Raw genomic sequence first — 18,563 nt, 5'->3', positions numbered from 1 at the left:
AATGTGACAAGAAAGTCAGAGGCATATGCTCTTTTGCTAACTTCAGGAATAAAAACCTGAGCCTATGACTCTAGATTCCTGCCACTTCCGAGTACGTTTGGCCAATATATGTTTACATTTCTTTAGTTTTACTCTTTCGTTCCTTCCTCTTTCACTTGCTCAACTCTGGAGTTTAAGTTAAAATGAACTGTACCCACACACAGTGTACAATCTGATTAGTCCCGATATTGCCATACCCCTCCTTCGGTCACTTCTAAAACACTGTCCATGTCCTATCAGCCATCCAAACCTGAATCAGCCATCAATCCCACTACCCACCCCGGGCAGATCAGTGTGCGGTGTCACTGTGAATGAATGAACGAACGAATGATACAGTGTGAGATAACGCCGCTTACCTGGGTCTCCTTCTTGTTGGAGCCATCTTCTGTGTCCGACTGCCGCTCTTGTTCATTTTCGTCACTCTAAAGCACATTGTCAAATCGAGTTATAAAAACAGACACAGATGCTCAACATTTGCTACTTCTGACTTTTTCAATTTAACATGATTTTGTGTAGAATATAACATGACACTTTTATGTATGTTCAAACTTTTCAATACTAAAAATTTTAAAGGAAACAAAATACACTTGCTCTTCCCCTCATTTTTTCTTATCATTTATACATTATTTCCCAATTTTCAAAACTAAGGCATTTTTAATAGTTTTTGCCTATAGTCCAGAAACTGAAAGTTACACTTCTGACATAAGAGTGCTTTAAGGAAAAGGTTTATAATTTCCCAAAAACTTATTCTCTCTCTCTCTCTCTCTCTCCCCCTCTCCCTCTCTCTCTGTGTGTTTGTGTGTATGTATGTACGTACGTACGTACGTATGTATGTATGTTTTTCCAGACAGGGTTTCTCTGTGTAGCCCTGGCCATCCTGGAACTCATGGAGATCCACCTGCCTCTGCCTCCCAAGTGCTGGGATTTAAGGCGTGTGCCACCACAGCCTGGCTGTGGCCTTCTGTTTCTTCAGTGGAGAAATGCATACAATTTAGAGATTCATTTTTTTTTATAGTCATGAAAGCAAATGTATTGCTACATGTAACAGCACAGATGTACGTCAAAAACAGAACACAGTTGTACTCAAATGTGCTTACCAGTTGACTTTAAAAACGACGATGATAAAGACTGAGAGTATGGGGACTTTGTATCGCCATGTTTATGCTATCATGGAGCCATACATTCATTAACGTTTCTGGATAAACATCATACTCTAATAAAAAGAGTTTTGGACTGAAGTTGTATCTCTCTGCCAAAGCATTTGTTTGCCTAGAATGTTTGTTGTCCCAATTTGACTCTCAGCTTTGTGAAGAAATTACTAAAATATGTTAAAAATAGAACAAATATTAAGAGACTACATTTATTCAGGTTAAGTGTGTGTGTGAGACTGTTTATAAAGCATTTTAAAATTTAATAATGGGACTAATGATTTAAACATATATACTCTCAGGAATATGGCAGTTCTGAGCAAGCCCTGGGAAGGTTAAGTATACTATCAAGTGCTTTTAACAGGTTCTTACATCTTGTGTCCAAAAGGAAACTCCAGTAGACCGCCTTTTTTCTCTAGGTCTCCGTCGCTCTCTGATTGATTTAGCTTGTGATTTATCTTCACCTTCTTTCTCCTCTTCTTTCTTCTCTCCCTCTATTATGGATTACATAGACCACATGATTACAGCTTATCCTGACAATGTTTTTCCAAACATATGTCAAAACAATTCTAGGGCTGGCTAGATGGTTCAGAGGGTAAATACGACAGCTGCCAAGCCAAGGGACCCACGTGCTGGAAGGAGAGAACAGACCCTGACAATTTGTCCTCTGACTTCCACAGGTGGGCCACCATGGATCTGTCCTCGGTCAGAACACACAAAATAAATAAATGTTAAAAAAAAAAAAATAAAGGTCACGCCCCAATTCTAAGTTAGCCTCTTCAGTGAAGCCTACATTTCTCCAATTAAAAATAATTTTTATCTCCATCAGTACACCTCCAGTGTACACTTGACATAAGCATGCATTTCAATCTCTTGTTAAGGCACATTTATTGGTCATGAGAGCAAATTATCTCTTACTTTCTTGCTGTCCAAAATAAAAACGTTTCCCAAAGACGCAATATTTGCAAGCAGAAAACAAGGGGATTGATGGGAAGAACAGGGCTCTGGTGTGATAGCAATTTATACCCCGCACTACTAACGTGAGAGGAAGCAAGCAGACACAAACAAATGGGCTCAGGGCAGGAATCCCTATCAGCCGCTGCTCTGCCACTGTCTTCTGTTTCTTCACTTTCCCATCCTAATGGCACCTTTCGTTAAAAACAAATCAATAAAAACATGATTTCTGTTTTCCCCCTGCAAATGGCTCCCATACTACAACACTACAGGGGCCTTTGAATACACGGAACACGACTGCTTGCACTGTCTCTGTTCAATCAGTTTAAGATGGTCTTGAAAGAAAAAGTGATTCCTTACCTCTTTCGTTTTCTTTTGTTAATCCCCGGGAGTAGGCGGAAGTTATACCTACAAGGCTGTTTGGCCGGTTTAGCTGACTTGAAGCATAGAGTGAACTGCTCACAGTGGAAAGTGAAGAGGATGATGGAGTGGAGGAGCAGGAGGTTGATACTGGTCTGTAACGTATGTACGTCTGTGAAACATTAAAGATAAAACCCGCTGGAAACAGTAATCACAGCAAAGACATACAGGACAAATGTTGACTTCAAAGAACAAGTACTCCTCTCATCATGCTGAAGCCATTCGGATGATAGCCCAGGCCTTTCACGCACCTCACACGGTTTACTAAGCCGCACATCTCAGCACACTCAGAACCCTAACAACCATTCGACACTAGACTCAGCTGTGCTGCCCAAAGCATTACCTCATCGTATGTTCTGGAATACTTTTGTTTATATTCATCTTCTCTAGATGTTTCTGACTCCTTCTTTTCTTCTTGCTTCTCTTTATCCTGCTTTTCTTTTTCCTCTTTTTCTTTCTCTTCATTTTCTTGTTCTCTGGTTCTTGTAGAACGACTTCTTCCTATGGTTTTTTCAGCTTCCTGAAGATCAGTCAGTGTTACGCCCTGCATAGATGGTGAGATAAAGTAAAGGTCATTTAAAAAGAACACTTTACAAGCTGATAAACCAAATATGAATGTAATTTTAATATGGGAGATCGCACTCATTTTACAAACAGTAACAATGATAGAAACTGTTTTCAGGTTAGACCATTGAAAACAAGCTAAATGATAAAAATAGCTTAAGACCAAGCAAATGTAATGCTTCGAAAGGCAAGTACTGGGAAGGTTCAACAGCTGAATGCACACACTGCTGTGGAGTTGCAACTGTAGGAAGATGTCTATCATAATCAGAACAGTGAGCAGGAAGTAAGATAGGGGCCAGTCTGAGAGGCAGTGCTCTAGTATTTGCTGTCTCCTATACTGAACACCACGCCTATTCTCCACTCCTTCTCCTCCACATATTCATAAGACTTTAACAGTTATAAGGCATCATATGGCCATAGTGGTGCATGCCTTTAACCTCAGCACCTGTGAGGTAGAGGCAGGAGGATCTCTGTGTAGCCTGAAACCCTGTCTTGAAAAATAAACGACACTAACAAGTATCATGTGACTAATTCATTTAACACCTATGAATACTATGAATAACACCTAGGAATAGAGGATTAAAAACACACTCAAAGAGACAAAGGACATAACTAATTAGATGTAATGTGATACCAAAGGTGTAACCTTATATATAAAAGCTATGGAAGGATAAATACAACAACCTTTATTCTGAATGTTCATACAGAAAAGTAAAAATCAAAGGGCATGTATTAATTATCTATATGTTCTTTATATCATACACATTAAATATACCTGTGTTGACCTTCTAGACTGTCTTGCTTGTCTAGACCTTGCTTTTCTTTGGGATTCGGACTCTTCGTCCCTAACAGGAGTGAGGTATGACCTATAGTAATAAATAAAAATTGTTAGATAATCAATATTTATAAATAGAAATAGCCATCGATGTTTGTGATTAAAACAGGCAAGCATAGTGTTTAGTGGGTTAAAAAAAGAATCTTTAGAAAATGTCTGTACTTACTTTGAATTTCATTAATGCAATATGACTTTAATTTTTATTATATGTGTATGGGTGTTTTGCCTTCATGTATGTCTGTACTACTTGCCTGCCTAATGCCCACAAAGCCAATGTATCCCCTGGGAAGAGAGTTACAGATGACTATCAACAGTCACGTGGGTTCTGACAACCCAATCCAGGCCCTCTAGAAGAACAACCCAACCCTGAGAAAGCTCTTCAGCCCATGATTTCTTTCTAGACAAGAACGAGTTATACTTAATATAGCATGTTGATTTTTTTCCTTGTTGTATTTAATGGTATAGCTTAATTTAAAAATGATGTAACCTAACTTTTAAAAAGAAATTAGAGAACTGATGAGTATGTCTTGTTCTACTGGAAGAAACAAGCATTTCATTATCAAAGGGCTAGTTCACAGATATGGAGAGGGTGGATCAAACCTCCACTGAGAAGAAGCTGATTCCATATTACTTCTCTAGGGCCCCACAAATCCATTTAGTAGTACTGTCCATTTAATGGACCAAGTTCTAGCATTTTTTATTACATAAAGGAGGGGGATTACATTTTCTACACCCAGAATATTTTTAAGTACATCTTCCTTTCCAAATCCAACTCCAAATTCCTTAAGAAATCCCTTTGGGCCCGTTTTGTTTGTTGTAACATTCTTAGGTAATATGTGAAGATGTATGACTTAAAGTTTCTACTGCAAATGTCAGAACAGTTGTATTGAGATGGGGACTTTTACCCTTCAAAACTCTGGCTCAGAGAAACTAGGAGCACATACTCAAACTCTTTAGAATCGTCCAGTTTCTGTTTTCTTTCCCCCAGAGTTGTTTAGAGGGCTCCCATTCCTTTCAAACACACGGAAAGGCATTTATTACCGTCCACACTTCTGATTGTTTCTCAAGTCTGCCTAAGAGTAGAAGACCTATGATTCACTGTTCTTAGCATCCATTTCTTCAGACAAGACAAACTGTTTGTCCTTAGTGCCTTTGATCTCTGCAGTTGGGTAAACTTCGTGATCTGACTCAGCGTGAGAAGGCTGCCTTTCTTTGTCAGTTCTACTATGATTACAACAACCGAGAGCAACTCAGGACAGCTCAAAAATGGCACTTTCCCCTTGAGTGGGACACTTAGCAAATTTACAGAAAGGTGAAATTACACCCCAGCAATTATTCTGACTTAAAACTGTTTTATGGCCTCTGTATTATCTAATTTTATATCAACTTGACACAAGTTGGTCATTTGGAGAGGGAAGCTCAATTGAGAAAATGTTCCTACTAGACTGGGCTGTGGACAAGCCTGTGGTGCATTTTCTCCATGGATGATGGATGTGAAATGGCCAAGGTCGCGTGGGCCGGGTAAGCCAAGGAGAGCAGGCCAATCAGCAATGTCCTCCATGCTTTCCCAGAGGCTCCCACTCCCTCCCACTCCAGGTTGCTGCCCTGAGTCTCTGACCTAACTAAGGTCCCTGGATGGTGGACTACAAGTTGTGAGCTGAAATAAACCTTTGCCTCAAGTTGCTTTTGATCATGGTGTTTTGTCACAGGAACAGAATTTCTACCTACGACTGCCTGATTTCAGGACATACTGTGTAGCTTCATCTGGTTGAGTATCACATCTTGGGCAGAAAGATGGAACTCTGTTTTTTACCTCTTACCATCTGTATTCTCGACAGTTTTCACCTTGACATTACTAAAATCTCAGAAGACGTTTGTCTGCTGTCACAGCACTAGGCATTTCTCCTGTGACTGAGGCATTTCCCAGAACAATGCCTTCTTAGTGAATGAATCTCACCAAATTGTTCCTTCTGACCTAAATTCACAATTCCAAATTTTAATTATTTTTTTAAAATCTTGTTTAAAAGTGCACAACTTTAGTATGTTCTTCTAAAAGTGGAGGCAGGGAAAAAAATCAATAAACATGACATTTGTCTATCAACTTTTCCTTGGCTTGAATTTTTTTTTACACTGGCAACTGAGGTTCTATTACACACAGTTTCATCAGCACCACACCAAAGTGAACTATGTGTAAATGAGTGCATTTGGAACCTGACGTCCCTTCATTCACTGTGCCACACTAGGCTTGGTATGTCCCATTCTACCACTGTTTTACAATTCTCCTTCTATCAACTACAAATTTTCCTGGTTTTTACTCACATGTAACAGATACTTCTAATTTTTCCATTAACAATTACACAAAGTTTTCTGTTAAGGGATTTGAAAGGAAGAAGAGAAAACTCAGTAATTTCTTGTACTAAAATTTAAAACATTCTGGTGTATCAAAAGGGTTTAATGTTATAGCCTTCTCTAGGACAATACATGTAAAGAACTGTATTGTAGTGAAGGAAGTAACATGTATTCACTAAAATTAATTTAAATAAAGAACCACCTCCCCTTTTTGAGTGTGTGTGACATCTCCTAAATGTCCACTGCTCCTCAGCCTGGAAAATACAGCGAATCCTTTCATTCATTCATTCAGCACTTATTTTTTAACATGTGGGTTTTTCTTCTTTTTTTTTTTTGTGGATTCTACCAGATAAATAGAAAAGATAAAATCTTAAGTGAGAACTTGTCTACTTAATCAAAATCAGGGTTTTGAATTCAGCTCTGTATGAAAAATTCACTCGATTCTTTTTTTGTCTCCTGTGTTAGGTGTGTGCTCTGGCTGTGTGTATGTGTATGCATGTTTGGAGGGAAACGACATGTTTGGATGTGTATGTATGTATGTGTAGGCCTGAGGTTGACACCAGCAGCCTTTCTCATTTGTGTTCCAACTCACTCATCGAAGCGGGTCCTCTCTCTTACCACAGAGCTAGCTGGCTGTATCTAACGGGCTAGCTCCCTCACCACAGCCACCTGGCATTTATATGGGTTCTGGAGATCTGGGTTCCAGTCCTCAGGCTGATGTAGCAAGTCCTCAGGCTGATGTAGCAAGCACTTTGTTCACTGATCCACCTCTCCAGGCCCATGTCACTATCTATTCTACCCTTAAGGAAAAGAGCTCTAACCTGTTCCCCTTTATTCTAATAAGCCCGGGTATTTTAAAATTCACTTCCCAATTTCCACATGTTAGTTTTTCATAAATGTTTAATATATGCAGGTTAATGAAATAAGTTACTAGTTGGAAGGGTTTGTAAAATCTGTGTACTTTAATTTTCTGTGCAATATCTGTTTCCTATTAGCATAAACTCTATTAGCATATTTACCAATACAAACTTTTTTCTTTTGTAAAGATTTTTTCTAATGATTTTACATTTTACTTTATTAATATTTATTAGCTGAAACTCTGTATTTACTTACAATACTATTTTAATTGGCCAATCAAACTATACATTTAAAAAGCCAAGTAACATCCTTCTTATTTCACATTTCAGTTTCTTCCCTTGTATAGTAAATATACTCTAAAAAAAGAGATTTATTTATTTATTGTGTGCTGGTGTTCTGTCTGTATATACTGTGTATGGGGGTGTTAGATCTACTGGAACTGGAGTTACAGACAGTTGTGAGCTGCCATGTAGGTGCTGGGAATTGAACCTGGGTCCTTTGGAAGAGACAGTGCTCTTAAGCACTGAGCCATCTGTCCAGTTCCCCAGTGAATACATTTTTGTCTTCTTTTCTTTTAACGGGGTTTTACCATACAGTCCAGACTGGCTTGGAAATCACTATATAAGCGCAGATTGGTTTTTATCTTTTGACTTTTCTGTCTCAGCCTCCTAGGTGCTAGGAAAACAGGCATGGGCCACCGTGTCTAGTTCAGAGGTACATTTGTCTTTTTGTATTTAAAGGAGAAATGGAAGAGCTAGGAAAACAGAGGAAGAGAGTAACTATCTTAAAGCAATAGTTCTGTGTGAATATGGAATTACTTGTAAAATACTTGTATGCATGTAAATTAGGGTAAATAGTAAGCACTTACCCAGAAATATCTTCCATCATATTCTACCTGTTTGACATTAGTTTTACTACATTCAAACAAAAATTAATTATCTGGGGGTTGTGCAGGTGACTTGTGGGTAAGCACATTCTTAGCTCTCTCATAAAAGCTGGGCAAGACTGCACATGCTTATAGCTCCAGCATTAAGGGCCAAGACGGGCAGATCTTGGGAGATAGGGCATTTTCACTGAAAGACTACCTCAAGAAAGCGATCAGAGAGGGATATGTGTGCACAAGTATGTAAGCACCTGCAAATACCACAGAAACATTAATCCCCCCCCACATAAATTAATGAAAAATAAGTGCACTGGTATTTTTAACTAAAAAAAAAAAAAAAGAAATTGGAAACAGTCTTGATCATCTAGGATAATTTACATGTGCTATGTAGTTTCATATTAAAGTGTGTATCTAAAGTACCTAATGTGATAAATATATTAATTTATGTTTTTTTAGTCACAATTTATTCTCTTTAATTCCTAGCACTGATGACCAAACTGAGGACCTCATACATGCTAGCAAGTATTCTGTCACTGAGCCAAATTCCCAGCCCTACCCAATATTTTTTGTCATGTTGTATGTATTTTAAGGCAAATTTGTAACTATATGCATTTCAGAACCATTGGTAGAATTTAATTAAAAGATAACTAGAAAAGCTAACAGTGTACTAAATTTTGAATTAACTATTTCATGTGGAAAAAAGTTCTGACATTAAACCCATTTCAAGGATCACTGAAACAAGAAAACTCTCTAGAAATAGGAAACAGAAATAAGGTCAAAAAACACATTTTGGCAATTTGGCAATTTCCAGCAAACTCTACAACCATAGAAGGCCTTCATGAAACTCATTTTCAAGCCAGCCTCTGCTAGGGAGGCTTATCAGAACACCTAAGAGTTTACAGAAGAGGACACGGGTGCAGGTTGCAAGGCTAAATACCAAAGGTGTTGTTAACTCCTGTGAGAGTTGACCAGATGCATCTTCCAAGGCCCATACCTTCCCACCCTGAGAATGGACTCAAGCACAGGCAAGAGGAAAGGAAACTGGAGAAATAGACAGCTCTGCATTAGGGGGCTGCAGACATAGTGACGGGAAACTGTCTGCACTGGGAAGGCAGGAGGAAGCCAGTGTGGGGCGTGATGTTGATGATCTGCACTCTCCGGAGTTCACCTCTCCCATGGAAACAGATGATGCCAGCGGGTCTTCACCTGTCACCACCACATTTCTACAGCCAAAGGGTAACTACTGCCAACACCTGAAGACAGGTAGGCAGACAGTATGGGGAACTAAGGGTCTGAAAATGAAACAAAAACCTGGAAATCCCAGGTGTGGCAGCCTCTGCAAATTCCCTACAAAGGGCCCTGGTTTTACTCATCTGTCTTTACCTAACAATCCTACCCAAGTAATTATGGTGTTATACCCAAATCACTCTTTTACAGCTCTTTTTGAAAGGTAAAACTCTGATAAGTAGTGTTAAGTATTAAAGATTATTAAAGAGATACACACAGTTTCTTATGCTGTAAGAATAATCTTTCCTCTAACAATTTGAGATTTAACTTAAAAAAAAATAACACTATTTCTATTTTATGCGCATTGGTGTTTTGTGTGCATGTGTGCATGTGTGCCTGTGTGAAGGTGTCATAAACTTTGGAACTGGAGTTACAGACAAGCGTGGGTGCTGGGTATTGAACCCTGGTCTTCTGGAAGAACAGTTGGTGTCTTAATCATTGAGCCATCTCTCTGGCCCTCGGTGTTTAATTTTTAAATTTTACCACCCTTCATTAAAATTAAGACTAATTTTAAAAACCATGCATCAATTTTCTTCCCAAATTCAATCAATAAACCTGATGATGTAAGAACTCGTTTGAAAGCTGGGTGCTAGATAACGTCCCTAGAATGCACAAGGCACTGGCTTTGAGTCCTAGCACTGAGGGGAATAGGAATGTGGGGGAACAGACTCAAACTGAATTCTGAAACAATTGACCATTTCTGAGTGCACGATGGGAGGGGGTACCATCACTGGGAATTTTGTAACTCCCTCTCCCACCCCCGAATAAAAAGAGGAAGGAGGAGGAAAGAAGGGAGAGACGGGAGATGGGGAAGGGAGTGGGGGGAGGAGGAGAAGGAAAAGAGTGGATCCAGGTCTGGTGAGTGAAACAATGGCTTCACCACTCAGCTACACTGCCAGACCAATAATCTTATGATAAAAATTAAAAACAATTTAAAATCTATCTATTCTCTTTGCAATGAACTATAAACTTTGGTATGTTGTATATAATTTCTCTAAGTATCTTTAGGTCCTCCTAACACATACACACGCGCGTGCACACACATACAAAGAAGGCAGTTGTCTGGGTCTGCCTCTGATTACAGCAAACACCAGTTCTTTCAGAGATGGGCCAACATGCCTAACAGCTAATAACCATGAGCTATGTCAGTTTACATAGGCCGGAGCTGATACATACTATCTCACTCATTAGTCTATAAGAGAAATGGTCTTGAATAAGAATGTCTCCTTTAGGATCACGTATTTGAATATTTGGTCCCCGGTTGGTGCAGCTGTTTGAGGTGGCTTTGAAGTGTGGCCTTGTTGGAGGAAGCATGTCGTTAGGAGTGGGCTCTGAGATTTCAGCGTGGCCTGCTCTTTCCAGTGCTTCCTTCACCCTGCTCTGGTCACACCTGCCTGCTGTCTTCGCCCTACTGTTGTGGACTCTTAAACTCTTGGAACCATAAGCAAAAACAAAACAAAAAACAAAACCAAAAGAACCTTCTATGAGTTGCACTGATCATAGTGCTTTATCACAGGAACAGAAAAATGACTGATATACTTATCACATTTCTGAGAATAACAAAACAAAACAAACAAGCAAAGAACACGAAATACCAAAAACCAGGCAAGCACATGAGCAGGACTAGTTGTCAGGACCTTTACACACCTGCGTCTCTCCCTGACCTCTGATGTGGAGGGAACAGTGCCAGCAGTAGTTGTAGTCAGCGTTGTGGTAGAAGCTGCAGCATTTACAACAGTTGGAGCAACAGGAATGGTCACTGCAGTAGGAGCACTGTCCTTTTCTTTCTCAGTACTATCCTCAGCCCACAAACGATTTGAGGTACTATAGCATCATAAGCAGCAACACAAAAAGAGAAAAGGAAAACAGCTAAACAACGAAAGCAATTTCTAGAAGCTGAAAACATGTGACAACAGGGATGGATTTTTTAAAAAACACAAGATGAGACTTCTTGCAATTAGCAATCAGAAAGCTCAACCAGACCGGTCAGAGAAAATTTATTTTAAGCAATGTAATTCAAGACGTTAAGTTTTTTTTTTTTTTTTTTTTCTTTCTTTCTTCCCCAGACATGCATAATCGCTTGTTTTGGAACCAATTTTGGCTTAAGAATAATTTTAACAAGGTAAATAAAAAAATCCAGAGCCCACATTCTTCTACACAACAAGGCATGCACGTACATAAGCACACAGTAGACCGGGACACAGACTGTCTCCGTGACTCACCTGCTCTGTGTGCCTGTGGAGGGAGGCCCCGTGGGACTCTTTGCAGTACTGCTTGTGCTGGAAAGCAGGCTTTTCTGAAGCCCAGCTGCAGAGGTAACTGTTGGTGTTGATGTGGTGCTTGGAACACTAGAACTAATCAAATCATCTTGTCTTCTACCAAAGGAGCAACTAAAGGAAAGAGTCATTTCTCTATAGCATGTGTCTGTATGTGTATTCTATAGTCAATATCGTATACATCACACAATTTCACACACTAGGAAACAAACTGTGTTCCTAATCATAACCACCAGCTCCAGCACCAAGAGTTGCATCTACAACTTGCTAGAGTATACATTAATTTCACCAATTTGAGAGTGTAGAATTTTATGCCTCCTCCAAATACCTTCAATAACAGTCAATATTGTATACTTTTAGAATGTGCTAGACCTGGTCATGCCAGGCTGGTCCTAACAAAAGCGTGGAATGGATCCATTTAAGGAAAATTAGGCACTTGACACTCATGAAGAAGTATTTAGCCATGGGTTAGAATCTTGGGAGTGAACCATCTCTACATCACATGTGCTGACATTTCCTTTCTCAGTTGAGAAAGAAGTTCTTTTTTTAGTTTAGATCAGTTCTCTTCTTTTTGCCGAGAACTGAAGTAGAAGTTTCCTATTCTCCAAAACAGCAATACCAAGATTCTAAATGGAAATGTTTCCATAGCTCTGAGTTCTAGTCTAAACAGAAATGTTCCAGATCATAGACAATGGCTAAATCAATTACGACATTGGCCCATTTCAACTGACTTAGTCAATCAAGAAGTTCCTCAGAAGTGTTAGAATCCAAAGGATACTTCACTGTATAGTACATTTAATTAAATATATATGCAGAGGATAAGTTAGAGCAAACCCACACCATCTTTAAATATACGCTGTGTCTCTACATTAAAATTTAACACAAAAACCAAGATATGACAGTTAAAAAGAGATCTGCATAACTGATGTTAAATTGAGGGCTGTTTTTATAAGAACACAGAAAAGCCACTAACAAACTACATTATTACCTTCTATGGTAAGTGGATCCTTCATTGATTGAACTATTTTTTTTAAGGTCATCTTCCCATTTTCTTCTCGTGTAAGAGCTACTTGTTCGCAGACTTGAAGAGTCTCTGTGAAAAGAGCAGCCTTCAGATTCTGGGGTATTCAGTATTAGTGCATTGTCATAGTTTGCAACTTTTCCTCTTTCTCTGGCTCAGCAGCAATGCCCCCCTCACCATCTATGAACACACTCATCCTTATCACTCAGGACTCCAGTGTTCTGCCAGGGCACTGTATTATCTTTTCCTGAAATCCCCGTCCCATGTTAGTGCAGTCCCCACTGACTAGCACCAATGGTAGGTGACAAAGACCCTGCCCCCATCGTTCATACCTGTTCTCTTTCTCTTCAATGTCAGATGTACTGGCTAGTCGCCTCGGGATTGTGGGAGCGACATATGCAAGTCTTGTTCCTTTACTATCTTTCTCCTGACAACAGAAAATCATCATGTGTGAAAAACATTGTGTGTTGAAAATGTTAAGAAAAGGTTTTCAATAATGTATACGTATACGACCACACAACTTACTATTCAGTATTTTCATAGTTTAGTTCCTGAACTTTAAAACTGATACAGATCAATTAGGTGCTACAAAAGCAACGAGAAATAGCTGGCTTAACCAGTTTTCTCTTCATTTCACTTAGGTTAAAATTATAGAATTTACTATAAGGAAGAAAATTCCTTATTAATGACTTTTTCTAAGATTTCCATAAAGCTAAAGGCAGTATAATTTAAGTTAAAATACATTTTTTTTTTTTTTTTTTGCTTTTGAAGAACCAAGGTTCAAATATAGTTCAACTAGGAGTCATTTGTTCTATAAGCAGTTTACAACTATGATAATCTATGGTTTAAAGTACGGACACTGAAAAGAAACATTATCTAAATCATATCACTTCAATATGTGGGTGTTGAGTATACAGGGTCAGTGACATCCACACACTACTGGTATACTTGGAAAAAATGAGCAATAAAGTTACAAAAAAGCAAAAACACTGAAGTGAGCAGAAAGGAAATTTCATACTAGAATGTGTAACACAAGGTAACTCAGAGAAAGAAAACTGTACTGAAAAAAAACCTAAAAGTCCAATCACAAAGAATTCATCAAGAAAACCCATTTGCTGCAATATAAATGCTGTCTTTCAAAATCTAATTAAAACTGATCATTAAGACAAAGATACTTATATCAGATCAGAAAGCTGGACTACCAACTGTAGATAATTTATGACAGTAACTTGACCACCACACTGACATGCTAGAAAAAGATTTTTTTTTTTTTTTTTTTTTTTTTTTTTTTTGAGACAGGGTTTCTTTATATTGCATTGGAGCCTGTCCTGGAATTGGCTCTGTAGACCAGGCCTCGAACTCACAGAGACCCGCCTGCCTCTGCCTCCTGAGTGCTGGGATTAAAGGCATGCACCACTACCCCGGCTTAAAAATCTGTGTTCTTTATTCAGTAATAAATTAGATTCTGGGGGCTAGAGAGATGGCTAAGTGGTCAATACTACTCAATGCTCTGCAGAGGACCTGCATTTGGGTCCTAGCACCTACACAGCTGATCTACAACCATCTGTCACTCCAGTCCCAGGGAATCCAACATCCTCTCCTGACTTCTGTATCAGACACCTATGTGATGCACACACACAGGGGCAGGCAAAACACCCATGCATATCAAATGAAATAAATCTTAAAAAATTACTGAAAAGAACTTGCAAAAACTTAGTGTTCTCTCCAAATGTAATGTTTTAAGCAAACACAACTGACCTTCCTGACACTCACAAGGCATTCTTTATCCCCAGGATCTGATGATGACTAGTAGAAAACTGATCTGATCAGAAGAGTTTATGTTCCCAGAAAGAGCAGTTAACATTTATTGAAGCCAGATTACCTTTTCTTTATTATCCAAAGAGGACGAAAGCCTGGGACTGGAAGCTGAGCGTATCACACCTGCAGTGTCTTTTTCCTTCTGGGCCTCCTTAGATGCGGTGATTTCCGCCAGGGCACCATAGCTGCCAGTCTTTCTCAGTCCTAACCTCCAGGACGCAGGAGACTCATCTTTTCTTTCTTCTTCTTTGGGAGAAATTTTTGTAGTTGAAGTTGGAAACTGTTTTTATTTCATAAAGGACAAGAAAAAGAAGTTATCAAAACCAGTCCAGTTTGGGAATAATTAGTTTACAGATAATGTCTAAACTTTTAAGTCGCAGTTTCAGGAGAAAACACATTTACTAAGGTTAATGTCTTAAGGCAAAAATATAAAAATCGAAACCTTAAAGAGTAAACAGACTACCTTTGCAGAGGTTAGCTTTATAAAACCACACTACACACTTCATATCACACGGAAAATTATGATGCAGATACAGAAAAAAAAAAAAAAAAAAAAAAAAAAAAAGAGCACACTGTAAGGACTTAAACCATGCATCTCTTGAATCAACACCCATATGAAGCTTGTTATGCTGTACCCAATATACATTCTTGCACATAGGAATGCCTCACCATGGGTTTTTCGCCCTTACTGGGCACCAGCACAACGCCAGTTTTGCGCAAGCCCTGCCTCCATGATGCAGGATCTACTGAGTCCCCAGGCATGAGAGAAGCAATGAAATCAAACTAAAGCCAATTAAAACAAGACAGGTCAAGAGGTATAGACTGAAAGTATGAAAACAGAAAAGGAAGGTTAAAAGGAAAACAGCAACAACATTTCTTTCCTACATTTCCACTCTATAATAAACTAAACTAATGCCCAGTAACCTGTGTGATGACCTAAACTTTGAAAGCCACCAAAACAAGTTCTGGTTTCACCAAGAGGTAATTGGGAAGAATCTAATAAAGAAATTTCCAAAGCAGCTAATGGCACACAGAGCAATACTAAATATGAGTGAACAAATTACTGCATGCGAATTTTGCTTTCAGTGATTTACAGACGCCATGTCAAAATTTTTCTAAATACATTTAGTTCCACAATATTTTAAATATCATGACTTTAAATTTACTGTTTAACTTTCCCAATGAACAGTAATTTCAACATTTAAGTTAAAAAAATTTTATACATACATAATTACTCTTTCAGGGTTTTTCAACAATACTAAAAATACATTAGTTATCTTTAAATAGACCACTGTATCAACTTCAACTCATCAATTCAAGAATTTTAATGTTCAATGTGCAGAGAGAAGATAACAAATATAACAAGGTATGGTTAATTAAAAAGAAAAATCTTTTTCATTCGTGGTCAAAATTTACTAAAACTGCAGGTTAACAGAGCTTTAGTTACAGTGACAAAATTCTTCTGGTGTGTCTTGTAACTAATTAGTTCACATTTCTCCAAATGCACATTGAATTATTTCAGGATATGAAACAAAGAAACAAGAACTCTAAGGAGAAATACAGCAACATCTCCTGGACACCACGTGATCCTATTTGTGCCTAAATACTTAACAAATGAGAAAAGCAGTGATTAGCTACCCCTGCCCGCCCCTTCTCTTTTGACACAGCGCCCCTGTACGTGACCCAGCCTGACTCTGAGCCCGCCCTATCTCAGCCTCTCTAGTGCTGCGATTCTAAGAGTATGCCACTATGCTTGGCTACAAACAACTATGTATTTTGGCAACATACAGACATACATGCATGCACACCAAGTGTAAGACTTTGGTGATATTCTATGAAGTGTGTTAGGTATTGAAAGAAATGCTTACTGATTTTTGTGTTAAAGGCCTACCCTTTAGGTTTTGCAAAACACTGATCACAAATGAATGAATGTGCCTATGCTTCAATAAAAGTCTATTTTGGGGCAATGGAATTTGAATGTGTCACAAAGTAGTGTATTAGAGATTTTCCCCAAGTATTTAAAAATGTTAAAACCATTCTCTGCTTGTTTACTATGTAAAATCAAGCAGTGGACTGCCACTGGATTAGCATTCATATTTTGTTAACCCCTGCTCCATCTGCATTTCCTGCAAAATCACATATTTCCCCCAATCAAGACAAAGCAAACAGACAGCAGGTAACATTTACTTGTAAGCACGGGCCAACATTTAACAAACGTGTGCTCCAGTCTAGCTCTAAGCTAAGTTCTGTGTATGAGACATCTTACTTTAACACTATATGCACACAATGAGATGTTAATATTGCTCTTTTAGACTGCACACGACCAGAGCAGTAATACCACTTTTGAAAATGACATTGCTATATTTTAACAATTGATAAATCTCCATTTTACACATCCAGGATTTGAATCCAGATAGTCCAGATGTTTGAAAGTATGAAGGAACCTATTGAAATACTTAACTACACCTACCCAGTTGAAATTTTCTTCTTTTGTTCTTATAACAGGACACCACATGTCCACTTTCTTACTCTTCAGACCACTTCTGTTTCTTTCTGGCTAACAACCTGCCTCTGCTTACTCTTTCAACAGAAGTAAGAGTCTGCTCCTAGATAGACTTCCTTTCATTTAGTAAGCTTATTCTAAAATTTGTGATTCTCTAGTCCAGTCTAACCTTTTAAATTCCTAGTCTTAAATTTCTTTTTGTGTCCCCCCCTTCTCTCCCCCGGTTTTTCTGTGTAACAACTTTGTTGTCCCACAATTCACTTTGTAGACTAAGCTGGCCTCGAATCACAGAGATCTCTCTGTGGCTGACTCCCAAGTGTTGGGATTAAAAGTGTGTGCCACCACGGCCAACTCTTTAGTCTTAAATTTCTTATTTAAAAAGTACCCCTCCTCATGTATGTGCATGTGCATGCATGTACGGAGGTCAGAGAACAACTTATGGGACTTAGTTTTCCTTCCACATTTATCTTCAGCTAAAATTACCTTGTATACTAAAATACTATGAGTGACATTTAATAGTGTGTTGTTTGCTTCCATATGTGACCTATTCCTTGGTGTGAGTACACACATAAAATTCATTGCTAGGCTCTGAAAGACAAAGCTGGACAGCCCAAGCCAACTTTGTGTCAATATTAAAAGCAGAGGAGTTATTTGAAACCTAAATTAGAATTCGACTGAAAATCTTTTAAGATGCACTTACAAATTCATTCACAAATAAATTTGCATTTCTTGAGTCTATTTATATGTAAACCCTTAAAAAAGCTTAAAAAACACTAAATGCTAAATTAAAGTAGATAAAAGTCTAAATATTGTTATATACAAGTTATATACCATATTGTAAGACTCTTGTATCATCAAAAATATTTAGACTTTGAGTACATTATGTATTGTCAAAAGTGGTTATAAAATCTTAAGAATAAAAAATGTAAACAGTATTATGTTCAAGGTAAGTTACATAAGATTTTCAAATATATAAATTACAGATGTATATGTTTAGCTCAGTTTACTTACAGAATCAAGATTAAGACTTGAATTAAGCCTTTTTCTCTTTACAGGAATGAAATTATTTTTACACTAAGCTTACACAGATATAAGTTACACAGATAACTTTCAGTTAGTGCAGTAGGTGTGAGCTGAGAAGTGAGCTGGCTAAGACTAAGGCTATGCTTGAGAAGGAAAACTGAACACAAGAAGCCTACTGCAACTTTTTTTTTTTAAACATCTTTATGAAAGGAGTTGGTTAGTCAAATTATCAAAAAAGATATTGCTAATTTATTGCACAGATATGGGAACTTGAAATAATACTATGGTCTTAATAGACAATAAATCAAAACATCTAAACGAAAGACAAACAACTTAGTATTCACAGAAGCACATGACAGGTCTAGAAGTAAAACAGAATATAGTTCAGTTAACGTTTGCCAATGCTAGTCATAAGCTGGTATTAGTCTTCAAGGATAAGAGCATTTCATGTCAAGAATAAGTAAACAGGCCATATGAACTTGAGTTCTAAGAAATCAAGAAACCCTGAGTTCTAGTGTGAGGAAACAACTCACTCCAGTAGCTTTCTGATGTTCTAACTACACACCAGTGACAGCTATATGTTTC

The 18,563-nt window shown here is 38.2% G+C and overlaps 1 protein-coding gene across 4 annotated transcripts in view; it reads right to left on the bottom strand.

Moving 5' to 3' along the window:
* Ppp1r12a (protein phosphatase 1 regulatory subunit 12A) overlaps positions 1–18,563 on the bottom strand; it is a 102,193-nt gene that overhangs the window by 14,504 nt on the left and 69,126 nt on the right. For 2 of the 4 annotated variants that reach the window (XM_051206429.1, XM_051206430.1), the window contains exons 10-19: positions 14,517–14,732; positions 12,967–13,061; positions 12,602–12,706; positions 11,560–11,727; positions 10,985–11,161; positions 3,901–3,991; positions 2,905–3,105; positions 2,502–2,673; positions 1,560–1,681; positions 396–461 (exon numbers count right to left, since the gene is read on the bottom strand). In XM_051206429.1, the coding sequence (XP_051062386.1) occupies positions 396–461; positions 1,560–1,681; positions 2,502–2,673; positions 2,905–3,105; positions 3,901–3,991; positions 10,985–11,161; positions 11,560–11,727; positions 12,602–12,706; positions 12,967–13,061; positions 14,517–14,732 (1,413 nt within the window). The remainder of the gene's footprint in view (positions 1–395; positions 462–1,559; positions 1,682–2,501; positions 2,674–2,904; positions 3,106–3,900; positions 3,992–10,984; positions 11,162–11,559; positions 11,728–12,601; positions 12,707–12,966; positions 13,062–14,516; positions 14,733–18,563) is intronic. The other 2 variants (XM_051206432.1, XM_051206431.1) reach the window with 2 other exon arrangements.

Source organism: Phodopus roborovskii, unplaced genomic scaffold (assembly GCF_943737965.1).
Source record: "Phodopus roborovskii unplaced genomic scaffold, PHOROB, whole genome shotgun sequence".
NCBI lineage: Eukaryota > Metazoa > Chordata > Mammalia > Rodentia > Cricetidae > Phodopus > Phodopus roborovskii.
The sequence above is the reverse complement of the archived record's forward strand: the minus strand, read 5'-3'. Positions and strand labels throughout refer to the sequence as shown.